A 16,437-nucleotide genomic window follows, 5' to 3' on the forward strand; every position below is an offset into this window, starting at 1 on the left:
CCCCCCCCCCCCCCCCCCATTTTAAAATAAAAGCCGCACACACATGATTTAGAGGTATACGTGATGCAGCTCAGCCAATCAAATATGGGTATTCTGATAAGTTTCCTGATTCGAGTGACATTTACACACACCGCGACACAAGAGGGAGAGACGAGGAAAGACATGGCAGAGCAGGACAATAGTTATGTAAGCTGTAAAAGATAAAACATAGGACAATCTCCAAATGAGAAAGATTGCCAGAGAGATCAGAGTCTCTCTCTCTCACTCACTCACTCACTCATCCTCTCTCTCTCTCTGTCTGTGTCTCTCTCTTAGTCATTCAGGTCTTAGAGATTTTAAGAGGACTCCCCCCCCATTTTAAAGTAAAGGCCCCACAAAATCAATTCTAACTGAAATGCTTGTGATGAAGCCTGTCATTTAATAACCTGTTTATGTTTATCTAACATTATGATTATGTCTCCTCTCCCCCCGCCCACACCCCATTTCAAAATAAAAGCCCCAAAGAGTGAATTCTAACTGAAATGCTTGTGATGAAGCCTGTCATTTAATAACCTCTGTTTATGTGTGTCAAACATTAAGATTATGTCTCCTCTCCCCCCCACCCTTTCAAAATAAAAGCCTCATGGATTAACTGTATTTAAACATTAAGCTCAAAATTAGGCTTTTTTGTTGAAATAATGAATGCTCTTACTAATACTGCGACAACTACTGCTACTAATATTTCTAGTATCACTACTACTACTACTACTTCTACTGCAACTTATGCTGTTGCTACTATTACTACTTCTACTGATACCATCACTATTATTTCTACCACTACTGCTGTTACTACCACTACCACTACTATTATTACTTATACCACAACTGCTACTACTGCTATTCCTGCTACTACTACAGCTATTAGTACGACTGCTACTAGTACTACTACTACTTCAAAAACTGACTTTACTATTACTACTACTTATTCTACTACTACTTCTGTTATATTAAATACTACGACCACTACTACAGCTATTACTACGACTACTGATACTACTTATTCTTCTAATTACTAATACTTCGACAACTTCTACTACTACTGCTACTACAAATATCACTACTGCTACAACTAGTACTTATTCAAATGCTACTAATACTTCTACTGCTAATAATACTTCTACAACAACTACAACTTCTACTACTACTACAACAAATATCACTACCACTGAAATTTCTTTAAGCTACAGAAACCGTTCGAATATCAAAATGTTCAGCTCTTTCAGGAGAGGGGTGATATGACTTCATATTTGTAATCTTTCAACTTTTTGAATTATTAAGCTTTTTGCAATTGTTTTTAAATTGGATATCTATTTTCAGCAATGTTTTTGCAATTCATTTCAGCTTTCAGCATTCCAACGCATTTTCAGCAGGAAATGCATTTTCTAGTTACATAATGACTTTCTATAGGGGTGGACAAAAATTGTAGGAAGTATTTCAGCCACTGGTCGCTACAAAATGTCTATAGCACATGATTTCAGTTTGTATAAAGATGACACAAATGAGATACAAAGTGTTAATTAGTGATAGAAAAAAAATAAGTATATTTCCCACAATGTTGATATATTCAATAACAAAGCTGGATTGTTTAAAGCATCGTCACCCATGATGTTTAAATGTAAGCTAATGCCGACACTGTATATTGGTTCAGCTGTTCGTATTCTGTGACTGTACCGACTCTGTGGCAGACTGGACAATGTAAGGTGTGTTCTTTAAGGCATGTTAGCTTACATGGAAATGCTGCTCCATCACTTGGATCTTGCCTTGATCTGGACACTTCTTCAAAGCATGCTCTGCAAACTGGAAAAGGATCTCTACCATCTGCACACACAGGAAGTGTTACATGTTCAATGTTGGAGTTCAATGTCCACCACAGCTTCAATACAGCAGGCAGCGGTTTCCTATTCTTACCTTGTCACCTACAACTCCCTTCCTTTTCAATGGATCTCCGAACAGGCCTGGAATAAACGCACGTCACACATTCTTCTCATATCAGAACAACTGATTTTTACTTTCATCACTCTATATTCATAAATCATACATGTTGCATGCTGAAGTGCACTAATTGATATTCATGAGGAACATGTACTGACATTGTGTTGAATGTATGACTTCTAGATAAGAGACTCAAAAAAAGAATGAAGTAACCAATCAAACCGCCGATAACTGGACCCTATAAAATATCGACAAAATCTCTGTTACGTCACCCTGAGATTTCTGAGGACCCGTTGTGCAGCTCAAAGTGCGTGGCTCCAGCCGTCGCCATCTTGGCAGTGATGACAGAGCCTAACTTTTGGCTAACTAGAAAAGTGGGCAAACGTCGAGGAGCTGAGGCGGCCCGGGTGATACAGCAGAGAGGACATTTAGCAGCAAGTGACAATACGGCACCCACCTGTCACTCAGAGCAGCCAAGCTCTTAACTATGCATAACTTCAAGGCTTAATATTATTTAAACGGGTGAGTTGTATAAAAATCTCCCCCGTACAGTTGGAATGAACGGTGATATTAGCTGAAGAGACCAAAAAATGTTCTTAACTTGTTTATTTCTGCTGTAAAGTTTTGACATGGTCTATGGAGATTGAGCCAGTCTCAAATGGCCATTTCATGATCTGTACAGACCTTTATAGTCGCACAGTAAAACGAGAGGCAGACTTCACACCACTCCTTTTAGCTACTCCCCGGGCACCTATCATTGACAGCCCACTGCTCCCTATATACAGGGATGGGTCAAACACAGAAGGCAAATTTCGTGTATGTGTATATGTATATGACAATAAAAATGGTTTCTTCTTCTTCTTCTTCTACTCCCATCAGGCAGCAACTTCAGAACACCTCCAGACAAAAACAGAACTTACAAAAACTCTTGCATTCCTACTGCAAATAGACCGTCACTATACTTTTTAATGCAGCTTTGCACAACAGCTCTTATTAATTTATGGAATTGTGTTCAAATGTAAGTTCATTTATTTTATGAGTGTATGTTTTTGTGTTGTTTGTGAGCACTAAGACAATTTTCTATTATTATATGATATTATGTTTGAATTTTGAATCATGATTAAAGCAAAGATAGGACCTTGAATAAAGATTTTTTTAGTCAAACTACTGTTTATAAGAAATAAATATTTATGCTCAATTGCAAAATATTTTGAGCATATGCACCACTGAAGCAGAATATTAACTGAAACAATAACATGGATGCTGAAACACAGTGTCCGAATCTTGTTCAGGATCTTGTTTTCAGTGTTTGGTTACATGGTGCATAATTCAGAACAAATCCTTTTACCACATTCCTTGATCAAAGGACCACAAAGTCATCAGTAAATAGAAGAGGAACCAGCAGTGATGAACAAACTGATATACAGGCTGCTGGATGTGTGACATGCGTTATACCCACCAACCACAGCTTTAGCAGTTCCCTCATGGAAGGACCAGGCCAGAGAGAGAGCCTCAACGAAATGCTCCTGCTTCAGCAGGCAGTCTATACGCTGGACACACGGACAGAGACAAAGACAGACATGGATTAAGTGCAAAGCAAGCAGTTGTTGGTCTACTGATGTAAACCAAATGTTAGAGTTAATAATTATGTGCCAGTTTCTGCCAATGTTACTGCAGTGGTGAGTTATTTGCAACATGAAATCGCTGCAGGTGACGGGGTGTATAGGAAATATGAATATTTGTCACCCCCAATTGTAATTTGTAATATGTAATTGAAAGTGACATTATTTAAAGACAGTTATAGACTCATACATACCTCTCTCCAATTTCTTAGAGCCATAATGTGAGCTGACTGCAAGACAAGAGAATATCGCACTTAACGGACGATTATGAAAACCCAACTGCAGACTCAAACAAGAGACACTTTTTATTTTAACACACACAAAAACATGACATATTTCTAAGTAGACTTTATCAAATGCTATATAAATGCTTTTTGCATCTAGTGTAATAAGTGAGAGCATTATTGTAATTTACATTAATTAAGTGGAAATGTTTTAATTTCAATTCTAAAAACTTGTCATAAATTGTAAATAGTATCAAATGACTACATTTTTCTATTACTACTACTAGGAGTGGCTTTGTAAAATTCTGATATATTCTCATTCTGAGACATAGTTCAATTCACAGGTGATTTAAAACCTTTGATGATATAACCATTATATCCTTTTGATAAACTTTATGCAGTATTGTGGTTTAACTTGTGTCTTCACAGTCGTCATCAGTGTTGGACTGTTATCATATAATGATTAACTACATGAGAAGGGTGAATCCCACGGATCTATTTTAGGGCCTTTACTTTCCTCTCTCTGTATTAATGAACACCTCTGAAACACATCGTCATTCTTAAAATGTAGTTTCTAATGATATTTTTTGATTCGTCTTAAGGCGTCATCGCATTCATCATTGTTTCATGTATGATCCACTTAACTTGTTACCACTTTCACTCTTTTTTTCACTGGTTCTTTGTTTTCAAATGCATTTACTTAACTTATCCTTTATACTTAAAAGAGCTTTTAGTTCCATTTAGATCAACACACTCACTTAGACACTCAACACCCCTTTTTCCATTGTGCCAAGAATCTTTAACGACATTGGGAGACGGGCTTTTAAGTTCAAAGCACCATCAGATTGGAATAGTCTCCCTAACTCGATCGATTACTTGCTTGTTGACCTCAAATGTTCTTGTGATTGTTTTTGTAACAGTAACATATTTCATGGATGAATTCTGGATACAAATGTATACTGTGAATGACATCGTATGGCCCAGATAGGCCCTTATTTACTACTGCCCTGTTTCATCATTTTGATTTAGTCGGTGGATTTCTCTGTCAGGGATGGTACTGCATATATTAGAGTCAAGTCAAGTTACAATTACTTAGATTAAACCAGATATTGACAGTCTGTGACTGTCTTGCCATAGTTCTTATGGCAAGAACCAGCCATAATACTACATATATTTGACTTTGCTCTGTTTTCTATCTAGGAATCTATCTTTCATTCTCTCACTATAGCATTGGGCTCAGTGATTAGCCCTTGTCCATTTATTGCTACCTTTTAACAAACAACACAAAACTCATGTCCTTCTCCACTTAGCCAGATGTTTGATGTGTGATTTAATGAACAACTTTCATCAAAGAAAAGATTAATATTTGAGGGATGACTAGGCAGACACATGCCTATTTGTTTAGGAACCACGTACTGTATATCTCACCTCCCTTCTCTGAGACATCAGTCTGTTATTTTTGTTATTGTTATCATAATTACTTGTATTTTGTATACTTTATCATACTACCAGAGTTGTTTTTTGTTGTTATTTGGTCTGTGTCGTGATTTTTGTGCATGTTTTGCTGTTGATTTGCTTTGAGACTTTGAGCTAAGCCAGGATCTTGTCAGACTCTGGCTAAGACGTTAGAATGGTGTCTTTTTACTATTTACAACAAGCCATAGCTGTTACACACATACAACACAGTACCTTGGTACCCAAATAGACAATCTGTCCTGCGTAGCTCGAGACTGACTGGTAGCAGGCCTTTTCTCCAACTAAAGCCTAAAAAACAGACACACTGTTAGACACACACAGAAATGCAGTCCAGAAGACTAGAAGATCAAAATGTCAGTATCCTATAAAGAGAGAAATGGATGGATCCCGACTTTGTTGCTAATTTGACAGTCGACTGAGAGGAGAATTTTGCACAAGTGTGTTTTCAGTTTTTGGAGGGTACTACTGCATATGTGAAAAAAGTTCTACAGAGCCTTGTGCCTTCAGGGTTAGGGTTACTCTCATTTCAATTTCTCTTAGACCATCAAACTTGAGAACAGATATGGATGGATTTCACCTTGAGGCTCGGATTCTGCCCAGAATCATCATTCGGGTTCTTCAGAGAGGACCCTTTTTTGAAGAAAGGGGGGGGGGGGGTTCAAGGGTTCTTTGTAAGAAAAAGTACTGGTTGGAACCATTACACCACAGAAATGTTGTCTGTAGGTCCTCTCATAAGGGGTTTTGGGTGGAAGCTTTCACAGATGGTTCTAGGTATAAGTCTTTATGTTGGGTTCCTGTTAGAGCCCTCTGAATGGGTTCCAGGTGGAACAAGCCAAATAACTCGATATGGTTCTAGTTAGCACCTTTGTTTCTAAGAGTGTATAAGAACGGCAACGTAGCTCAAGCTTTTATTCCGATACTGTGCTCATGTGCTCGTACTCGTAAAACTACTCCGATACAACTGCAACCAGCACCACTACGGCAACGTGACGCCAGCTGCAGTGTATGTGCAGGCACCACATTGGGCAGTAAGTCCCCAGTAACTCTCCACCACATCAATCAGTTTAGCTGTGAGGTTGTCTGCCTGTCACTCTGTCATGGTTTCCACCAGTGTATTGCAAGCCTGGCGCTACGTTAGCAAGTGCCTGGTCGAGAGAGAGAGGGTATGTGTGACAATGAGTATGAAGTCAGCAGTAAAGTCACAATTGGGAGTGTAGCAGTGTGTAGAGTTTATTTGTCTAATGTTACAATGTCAACAACAGCTTCATGTTGTACATTATATTTGTTACAGTCAGAAACTGAGGAATGTCTAATGAAAATAAAACATGTTCTGTTTATTGTTAGAACTGTAATGGTACTATTAAGTACTTATATCGCTACTCCAGTGGCGGGCCGTCAGGGCCTGCAAGGCCTTCTCTGCTGGCCTAAACAGAATCACAAAGCTATATCTATTTTATAATTTAATAATTTTTCTTAAATACACTACATGTATTATAATTTATAAAAATATTTTTCCCATTATCTTATTTTCTCATTGCACAGCTCCTGTCTTCCTCAGTTGCTCTGCTTCCAGTGCAGCTTGTTTTAAGTAGAGCTTTCATCCAATCAGATTTCACCTCTGTGTCTCTAGGTAAGAACAGAGGCAGAGGCCTGCACACTCTCACCTGCAGCCAGTGCAGATTAAAGTAAATGGAGACGATATTGTTGATCGTCATAGTGTTCAACCAATCAGATCTTTAGTTTGACATGTTGGGCGTATTCTTTGACGTATCAGAGCCTGCGAGCCGGCCTATAATGACGTCAGCATTACGTGCCGCTCAGTGTCCATGTGCAGCTCTGAAACTTAACAGCAGAGGCTGTCGGGTAGTGAATCACATCACGTGATGCAGCTCAGCCAATCAAATATGGGCATTCTGACTGAGTGAGATCAGATGTACCACACACCATGAGACAGGAGACTGAGACGAGGAAAGACATTGCAGAGCAGTACATTCAAGTTGTGAAAGTAAAATCCTATGATAATCTCTTAACTGATTTAATGAGCCATTCGCAGTTTCACTGAACCGGCGGTGTGTACTTAGACTTGCATGGCTTAATCTTAATTGTCATTAAGGAATGATGGCGGATCCCACAGCCAGACCAGCTGAGAACATTATATTTCCCTGAATTTAGGCTTTTGCATTTTCTAAATGCTCTAGCATTATTCAAACGACTCGTACCGAACGGTTTAATACGAAGACGTACATAGTTACAGCCTTAAAAATAAATAATAGCTGTGGCGCGATAATGTGGTTATAAGGTGGTATTTCAGCTGCAGGACAGCAGTGAAGGCCCAGGTATAAAATGCACGGCCCGCCACTGCGCTTCTCTGTAGTGGCAAGTACCCAAATGTTAGTACTTGATGTGAAAAAAGTGCTATCGGTACGTACCTATTTTGAACTTTATTTATGATCAATTACTTCTTACCTTTCAGATCCAATTCATTAACACTATCGTTATAAAATGAAGACTGTTCTAGAACCTTCATTGTAAATTGACCTCTGACCCTGACCCGATAAATGTGAAGTTGGACCTCTGATCCTGTTGCCCACCGGCTAACCCCTCACCAAAGCCTGGGAGACATTCCCTCCAGTCGCCAGCGATTTGAAATGTCGGCTGTTATAGACCAGTTGGACCTGCTCCAAGTCCAGAGTCTCCAAAACTTCCTGACTGGGCCGGTCCACGACCTGCAGCTTTTCATGGCTGTCTACTAGGACCAGTGTACGACTGTTGATCCACTGCAGAGACATGGAGACAGGAGGAGAACAAGTCATTTACTTACAGTAAATAAACACATTTGCCTTTATTGATGTGCCTTAATGCCTTACCCAGGCATCAAGGTGAAAAAAAAAAATCTGAAAACTCTACTCGATTGTTGGACTTGAAGTTAGGTACTTACACTTAGGCTAATGATGTCACAGCTTAGGTGGAGTTGTTTCTGTTTGATGACATGGATGGTCCCCGTCTCCTCTTTCTTCACCTGAAGAAACAACCATAGCACAGTGGAGAACATTAAAACACTAAAAACCTGTCACTAACAACTGACTATTACTCTTAGAAAACACTGTTGAAGCAGTTTAGGGTGTAGACATCTGGGAAATATTACATTACATCTTCTACTCTAATCTTACAAACGGACCTATCAGTCTCTTATTTGGGCCTTCAAGTCAGTTAGTATAAGTTAATGTTTAGTTAATCCGAGCTCATCTCTCTCCCTGACAAGCTAACAGGCTTTTGTCCATGAAAACATGCAGATGCTGCATATTTGTATTGTACCACTAATATAATGCAACTGTCGTCTTATTCTAATAGACAAACTGTCTATGGTTTTAGGATCTTAAATATAAAAGGTGTGTTGAATAGTAGAAGTAAAAGATAGCCCCTAATTTACAGAAACATTTTTAAGAAAAAGCTAAACTTCTTTTGTGTATATTGTGTATTATGCTACTTTGAAGTTAACAGGAAGTTGAGCAGATACCAGGAGGAAGTGGACTGTATCTCCTTTACAAAAAGCCAGGATCGGGTTGACCATCTTCTGAACAGGAACAAACTGCCAGGCCAGCTGAGGAACACTGGCCGGATCAGACTGGTGAGAGACAACGCATCACATCACATCAGCGATTATTTCTTAATTAGTGTCATAAATTAATGTTCCAAATGCTCATTGTAAATAAGGCTGAATATTTTCCACTGTGCGAGACACACAGATTTTTACCCATCATTAATTTTATCATTTAACACCTATGCTTTTCCTACTGTGACATGATGTCTTTAGTGAAAAAGGTATATTAAAAGTTTCATGGTGGAGGAGAAAACTGCAGAAGAAGAGACCATTGTTGTGGTGAAACTCAGAGCCCTTGGTGGCTGAGAAGTTACATCAAATGGCACTTAACCGCAAGGTGGGCGACCGTGGCGCATGGGGGAGAGAGGGTCGTCCACTAACCGCAAGGTGGGCGGTTCGATCCTTGGCTACCACGTGTCCTGTGGCGAAGTGTCCCTGAGCAAGACACTGAACCCCTAACTGCTCCCCTGGCGCTTCTCAGCAGCCCACTGCTTCCTGTATACTAGGAATGGGTGCAGAGAATAAATTTCCCCACTGCGGGACTAATTATTATTAATTACAGCCAGCAACCCTTGTTGCATGACGTACACCCCTCTCTCCTCCTCGTTTCCTGTCTACTTCTTATCTGCCAAACTGTCCAATAAGGAAAATATTCTTTAAAAAAATAGTTTGAGACACAAATCATGGTTAATTACCGTTACAACACTGAAGATATTTATAATGAGAACTAGCAGGTTTCACAGAAGCTCACAGAAAGTAATTGAAATAAGAGAGATGCTTGAATGTGTGAACACTTCTTAATTGTGCTGTGTTCCAGTGATATCAGACAGTAAGGAAATATCAAAACAACTTCAATTTCCATTCCTGCACAAAATATATAAATTCAAGCACTTTCAACTACCAATGTCTATTTAAAAAAAAAAATGGTCTTGATTTTTTCCTCAAATTCACAAACTTACAAATCTTAAGGAATTCAATGGTGAGATGAATCTTTTAATCCACGGCCCTTACTTACTGTGCATTCAATAATTTACGATAACTGATAACCTCAGGACGGAAAAGGGTGTTAAGATAGAATTGAGGCCTTTACAAACCGGGAGCGTTTATTTTTTTCGTGTGATTCATTGGTAGTTCAATTTACTATTTCTGTAAAATCCATCCCAACCTTTTATTGAAAAACTGCTACAACTGTTGCAAATTCACATTGCTGCAGGTATCTCGAAATAATTTTTATGCAAAATATTCACAGGCAGATATTTTGCAATTCTATGTCATTTATTTGTCTCGCCCCTGGTGTGTAAAGGTATCTAAATATGACATTGTATCAATGAATCTGGGCCAACGTGCACACATTAACAACATGCAGACAAATATACAGACCTTGCTGTAGGGAAAAGTCATCCAGACTTTCAGCGAAGGCTTTAGTCCAATGACCAGAATCTGGTGATAGAAAATCAAAAGGCAGAAACATCACAAACTTTACACACACTTGAGTGACAGTATGTCAGTTCACACCTGGCATTAGAATGCGTCTCCAGATCTTGTGTTTTGAATGATTTCATTCTAGCAGTTAGCTAGCTATAGACTGAGAAAAAATGATTGAATTCACTGTGCCACTCAAAGTCTAAAGGCGTCTACCGGCAACTTTTACGGCATGCATGTTACTCAATATGAGTTGATGTCATGACTCAATCGACACACCTTACATGTCAATATGTCAACTTTGTCCATTCTATTTGTTCTTACAAACATGATAAAAATGAAACTCTCTCTCATTTCATTCATTGGATTCTGATATTCAGTTATATGCCATTTATTATCTAATTTATTACATTATATTATAAATGTAATTTAAATTTATCGCCAAAGTTGCTGTCAGTGAATATTTCTTCAGAGCAGAAACTAAAGATCAATGTATTATAAGACTGTTTAATGTTCTTTCATTTTGTATATTTAATAACCTCCTCAACTGAGGTGGTCCCCCAAATTTAATGAGTGCAAGATTTAATTTTTAAAAGTAGTAATTACTGCCTGTGTTTGCATACCTTAGTGAGAGAGGCCATAGCCAGCAGAGAGTACTGTGTGATGGGATGGTCTCTGAAGTCTGGAGGAGCACGCAGCGGTTCAATACAGCAGACCTCCCCTTTAGAACCACTGAAGAGACATCGAGAGTCACAGGACCGCATCCCCATCACCCTCCTGAGAGTAAAGAGAGTCGGACATGGACTGCAATCATGATCTGTGCACGGGACTGTGTACATGGTCCTCCCACAAGGGCCAAGCTCTTTTTGCAGTCTGCTCGGAAACATGTGACATTTTTGGACGTGTGTGCGCTGACAGAGCTAACAGCGTTTAGAGGGGGAACCGGGACGTGGGTGCTACGCTTCCGTGGCGACGCCGTCGGTCAGGACGGCGTTATTAGCTGTAACCGCCGTATGAGAGCAGTGCAGCTAACCAGTGGAGCACGCCAACATGCACTAACATGCACTAAAAACACGCATGTCTGGCCCGGCTATGTCAACAAAGCATGGAGGAACTTGGATTACAAAACACACAGATGGAGAGCGACTTCATTCTCTGCTCAGGTAGACATTACTACACTATATCTTTACATAGCTAATAGTTGTTTGATGCTATGTTAATGCTCTGAACTGCTTGTAGTTCAATGCCATTTATCCCATGATACACAAATCATCTGACAATGGCTCCTATCTGGTCGCATTACTTCAAACAGTGGCCATCCATCACGATGCCGGCAAGTTAGTTTCACTTACACCCTCATATTTATATTGCAAATTTATCCCATTTGAGGCCGGTGACTATTGCATTTAGATATCAATTGACGTGCGTTTACTTTCTTCACTGAACAAGAAAAAAATTCAAAAACAAAGCTCAGCTTTGGGAAGGGAAGAGATATGGGACAAGATGAGGAGACTGAGAGCAAAAGTAGAGAAGGTGATGGAGATGAGGAGCAGTTACTGCCCACTGAGCCCAGAACAGGATTAGCATTATGCTGTTCAACACAAACTGTTTGATCCAATTCAAACAGTGTAATTACCACAGAATATATATGTTGTTTGGTTTATACAGCTGACTCTATGGGCTCAATTTAACAACACAAACAATTAATAGCATAATTATAGTATTATTGTAAAACCATATCATTATCATTATGCTTATGTGCTGTTTGAGACACATTTCTATGATTCAAATCAAAACTGGCTTGTGTGTGTGTCAAACTTTGCAAACTCAAACAAAAGATGATATCAAGAAAGGTGAGTATAATGTTTTGTGAATTGTTACTAATACACATTGGCAAAACAGAGACAAGTGAGGATTCACAGAGAAAGGGACAGGCAGTGAATACGGAGGGTGAAAGAGAACAGTAGTGCAGATTTGCTTTTACCTGAACACATAGGTCAAACATCTCCTATATTTTCAGATTGTAGTTTGGATCTTTCAGTGCAACATTTAACCATTTAATATTCTCATGTATGACTGCTTGACCCATTGACATGGTTTTAAAAATATTGTTATCCAATTTCTGCTCTCCACTCATCTTGAAATGCACATATTTAGATCAGAGAAATCCACACTTTATCATGGGGGTAAGCTTTGGACCTCAGTAACAGTCACTGAGTCAGACTAGAGCAAATAATTGTAACAGAAATCAGTTCACAGGCTGTTGTAGGCAACCAAGGAAGTTATGAAAGTCCTCAGTTATTAAGTTATGTTACAATCCCAATATCCCACATTGGCAACACAAAAGGATTAATACATGTAAATTGTTATATATAGTAGTACCTGAAAGCCAGCTCGAAAACTGATCCTCCACTGTCATTGCACACTGCAAGAGTTGGGTCATCTGTGAACTAAATACACAAAAAACGAGGAATTAAGAGTATCAGGGATCCAACTCATGTAAGACCAATTTCTGAGTGTGTGTGACAAGCAAATTTGGTTCATTGTTTTGTTTGTGTATGGGGAAAGACTGTAGGCACTGAACCATACAGCCATGCTTCCCTAAAGAGAGGTGGTTGAATGGATGAAAGTGTGTGTGTGTGTGTGTGTGTGTACCTTCACATGCAGTATAGCTGTCCCTGGAGGGTGGGCATCAGTGATTGTTCTCAGGAGCTTCCCACTGGCTAGATCCCACATTGTGATCTAATCATTCAGACAGATAGACGGACAGACAGACGGAGCAAGACAGATAAACAAAAGGGTTAGGTTTAAGACAATTCTCTATACTGGCAATTACAATGGCTGAAATAAATACTGCTGTTAGGTTTGTAACTTTGATCCATATGCAGTGCTGAAATGGTGGGTCATTTAATTGAAAAAAAAAATTAATTTAATTGGCATTGATCATTTTTAACTATTTATTTTGTAAACACGAATTAACTGTTATTGTCACACATTGTACATAGCAAAGCACACAGTGAAACAGTGACAGCCTCTGCATTTAACTCATTCTAGTATTATGAGCAGTGGGCAGCTACTATACAGCACAGAGTAAGCAGTATGGGGGTTTAGTGCCTTGCTCAAGGGCACCTAGGCAGTGCCCAGGAGAACTGGCATCTATCCAGGTACCAGTCCACACTTGAGCAGACGGTTCCTCCAGTTCCCAAGTCAAGTTCATATGGACTGAGATACTGCTGCCCCCAACTTTGCCATTGGCCAATTCACTGACACAATAACTATGAAGTATGAACAAAATGTTTTTGGTCAGTTATTATCTTTTTGCAGACATGCTATAGAGTTCTGATGTCCCATGAAACAATTGTGACAATTGCACTTACAGCCTACAAGACTGTTTCAAGAAATGAGCCAAAGCAACTGAGAAAAACTGTAAAAGAGAAAAGAAACTGCCCCGAAGAACTATTTGTTCCAACTTTAACAGTGTCATGTGTCCACCCTTTTTTGAACTCTAATGAACGCCCAGTCAACAAGATTGTATGTGATTGTACATATGCGTGTCTGAGTATATACCTGTCCTTTGGCGAACCCGCAGAGAAGTCGGGAGCAATCGTGGTTGATGCTGAGGGCAGAGACAGCTCCAAACTCTGCCCCGGTTGCCTTGGTACCCAGACAGAGCCGAAGAGCCTGATTAGTATCTGGAGAGGAAGATGAAGGGCATGTTTAACTGTTGAAGCATGGGACAGACTTAGAAAAGGTGTGGATGGTAAAAGTAATGTAAAAAAAGACAAATTCAAGGTTTTTACATGTCAACACAAAAACACAACACATTGGCACCAAATGAAAAACTGGAAATGCAAGAAAAACTGCCAATCGCAAATAACCAAATCAAACAACAAAGCATGCACTAAAGTAGCTCGGCCAAACCAAAATGGACATGGGCGGTGATCTCTGAGAGCCAGCCAGGTGTAATACAGAATGAACATTAAGTATGACAGGGCCAACTGACAGGGTGTCCATACCTTTTCCTGCCCAGGCATCATGTCAGCAATGTAAAGAGACATGGGTCAGCCCTGCTGAGACCGCAGCCCCGATCAAACCCCAGCAAAAACCCAAACATCACAGCATGAAATTAAGACATTCATTTTGTATCTGTGGAGACCAACAGCTCTTTGCATATTTTGACAATTTCCCATGAAAGTTATAACAATCCTATAAAGATATAAAAACTGCCAAACATATTTTCATGCTCACTTTCATGCTTTCAACTTAACCAGGTAAGGAGCCGTTTTTTTTGTTGGTCATACCAGACTTCTTCACACTCCTGGTTCTGCAGCTCAACAACATTCCTCATGATGAGAGAGAGAGAACCATTGATAACCATCGACAGTAGTGACGCACGGGTCGACCCACAGGTCGGATGGGTTAAGGTGAGCTTACTAGAAAGTGTCATGATTTCGAGTGGGCAAGTCAAAAATGACAAAGCAGTATTCAATAACTTACAGAAACATTGCTTGCAGTAGTTCACAGTGCAAAATCAAATGCAACATGTACTGTAAAATTAAAGTGTAGTTCTTGCTCAGCTAATTTGAATAAGACGTATAAGGCCCACCCCCCCGTCCTTACACAGAGAGGACTGGTTGTACGGGGAGATGGCAGCTGTACTTGTCCTCATCAAAGCGAAGCTGGATCAGTCTCGTACTGAAAGTGCTCCCCTGTTTGACCAGCAGATAGTTAAGAGGATGGGAGGTGTTTCCCATGATGCACAACAGTTTGTGCAGCATCCTCTTCTCCACCACCTCCATCGGCTCCCAGAACAGAGCTAGCCTTTCTGATCACTTTGTTTTGGTCGCTGGCTGTGATGCCACTGCCCCAACGAATACGATTGTACTTACAACTACAGGCTGGTAAAAAATCTGGCTCTGTGTGTTTGTTTGTTCTGGTCTGTATGAATGAATGTGCTTGAGATGTGCTTCTTGTGTAGTCTGTCCTCTTTCTACGTTACACGGTAGAGGTCATGTGGCTCAGTCTCCATCTGTTTGGTGACACCTGGAAGCTGCTTGACATTGTCTATGTTATTAATATTATGTTGTTTATTTTGTGCACACAACATCTACTGCATATCGGTCTGTCCTGGGAGAGAGATCCCTCCTCTTTTGCTCTACCTGAGGTTTCTTCCATGTTTCCCCATTAAAAGGGTTTTTTTGGGGGGGGGGGGGGATTTTCCTTCAAAAAGTAACTTTAACCTTAATTCAATCATCACATACCTACAGGTACCTACATGAAAGCAGTGGGGTGTGGTGGAGCCCCCGGGGAGCAACTTCACATTTGGAGCCTGGGATCGAACTGCCAACCTTGTAATTAAAGGACAACCCGCTCAACACTGAGCCACAGCCGCCCAAATAAATATATAATATACATAAATTGGACCTGATTGGCCACCAAGTCCCTGTACTCCCACTGCTGTCCATTATTAATACACCCAATAACTGGAGAGTCATCCGATGAGTCAGAGTTCAGAAAATAAGTGAAATCAAGCACAGAGAAATACTTGTATAGAATATTTGTGTGTGAATTAATCATTCTGCTCACTGACTTTTATCAGTGGAGCGAGGTCTAAAGATTCTATCAAAGCGTGTCTTTATTATGGAGAAGTTTCCGTTATAACGCAGCTTGTGGCTGTGAGGAGCAGTTTAAAGATGTTGTTGGTGACCATGATTGGAAAACTAACGCATGGTGTTAGATGCACTTTTACCATCAATATTCATTCACTCAGCCGTTCACTGAGTCCTGATTAAAGACCACACACTACAGTCATGGATCAGGGACAGTTACTTAACCATGATGGGTCAGCTGATATAACAGCAGAATCATGTCTTTGTTATACTGACTGCATCGTCTCTACATTGAAAGAGATAGAAATGCTTTAAGTTAAGTTAAGAATGGTTTGGCTGACTATGAAAGAGATTACTTTGACATTAAAATATGGCTTTGGATTATTTAGTTTAGACTATTAGTATTTCTGATTACAGATATTGGGCATCAGTACTTGTGCCCTGAAAAAAAACATGCATACTGAAACTGCTACATGTACACAGGCTGCTGGAGCTCTGACGCATTCTCCATT

General features: G+C 39.8%; 1 protein-coding gene across 4 annotated transcripts in view; it reads right to left on the minus strand.

Annotated features, from left to right (window-relative positions):
* vps8 (VPS8 subunit of CORVET complex) overlaps window positions 1-16,437 on the minus strand; it is a 53,968-nt gene that overhangs the window by 28,030 nt on the left and 9,501 nt on the right. For 2 of the 4 annotated variants that reach the window (XM_031877248.1, XM_031877246.1), the window contains exons 7-20: window positions 14,333-14,338; window positions 13,884-14,008; window positions 12,972-13,058; window positions 12,699-12,766; window positions 10,940-11,093; window positions 10,275-10,334; window positions 8,811-8,918; window positions 8,232-8,312; window positions 7,900-8,070; window positions 5,507-5,581; window positions 3,788-3,823; window positions 3,431-3,521; window positions 1,948-1,994; window positions 1,768-1,857 (exon numbers count right to left, since the gene is read on the minus strand). In XM_031877248.1, the coding sequence (XP_031733108.1) occupies window positions 1,768-1,857; window positions 1,948-1,994; window positions 3,431-3,521; window positions 3,788-3,823; window positions 5,507-5,581; window positions 7,900-8,070; window positions 8,232-8,312; window positions 8,811-8,918; window positions 10,275-10,334; window positions 10,940-11,093; window positions 12,699-12,766; window positions 12,972-13,058; window positions 13,884-14,008; window positions 14,333-14,338 (1,199 nt within the window). The remainder of the gene's footprint in view (window positions 1-1,767; window positions 1,858-1,947; window positions 1,995-3,430; window positions 3,522-3,787; window positions 3,824-5,506; window positions 5,582-7,899; window positions 8,071-8,231; window positions 8,313-8,810; window positions 8,919-10,274; window positions 10,335-10,939; window positions 11,094-12,698; window positions 12,767-12,971; window positions 13,059-13,883; window positions 14,009-14,332; window positions 14,339-16,437) is intronic. The other 2 variants (XM_031877249.1, XM_031877247.1) reach the window with 1 other exon arrangement.

The sequence above is a fragment of the Anarrhichthys ocellatus genome, unplaced genomic scaffold (genome assembly GCF_004355925.1).
Source record: "Anarrhichthys ocellatus isolate YVR2014 unplaced genomic scaffold, GSC_Weel_1.0 scaffold131, whole genome shotgun sequence".
NCBI classification, from domain to species: Eukaryota; Metazoa; Chordata; class Actinopteri; order Perciformes; family Anarhichadidae; genus Anarrhichthys; species Anarrhichthys ocellatus.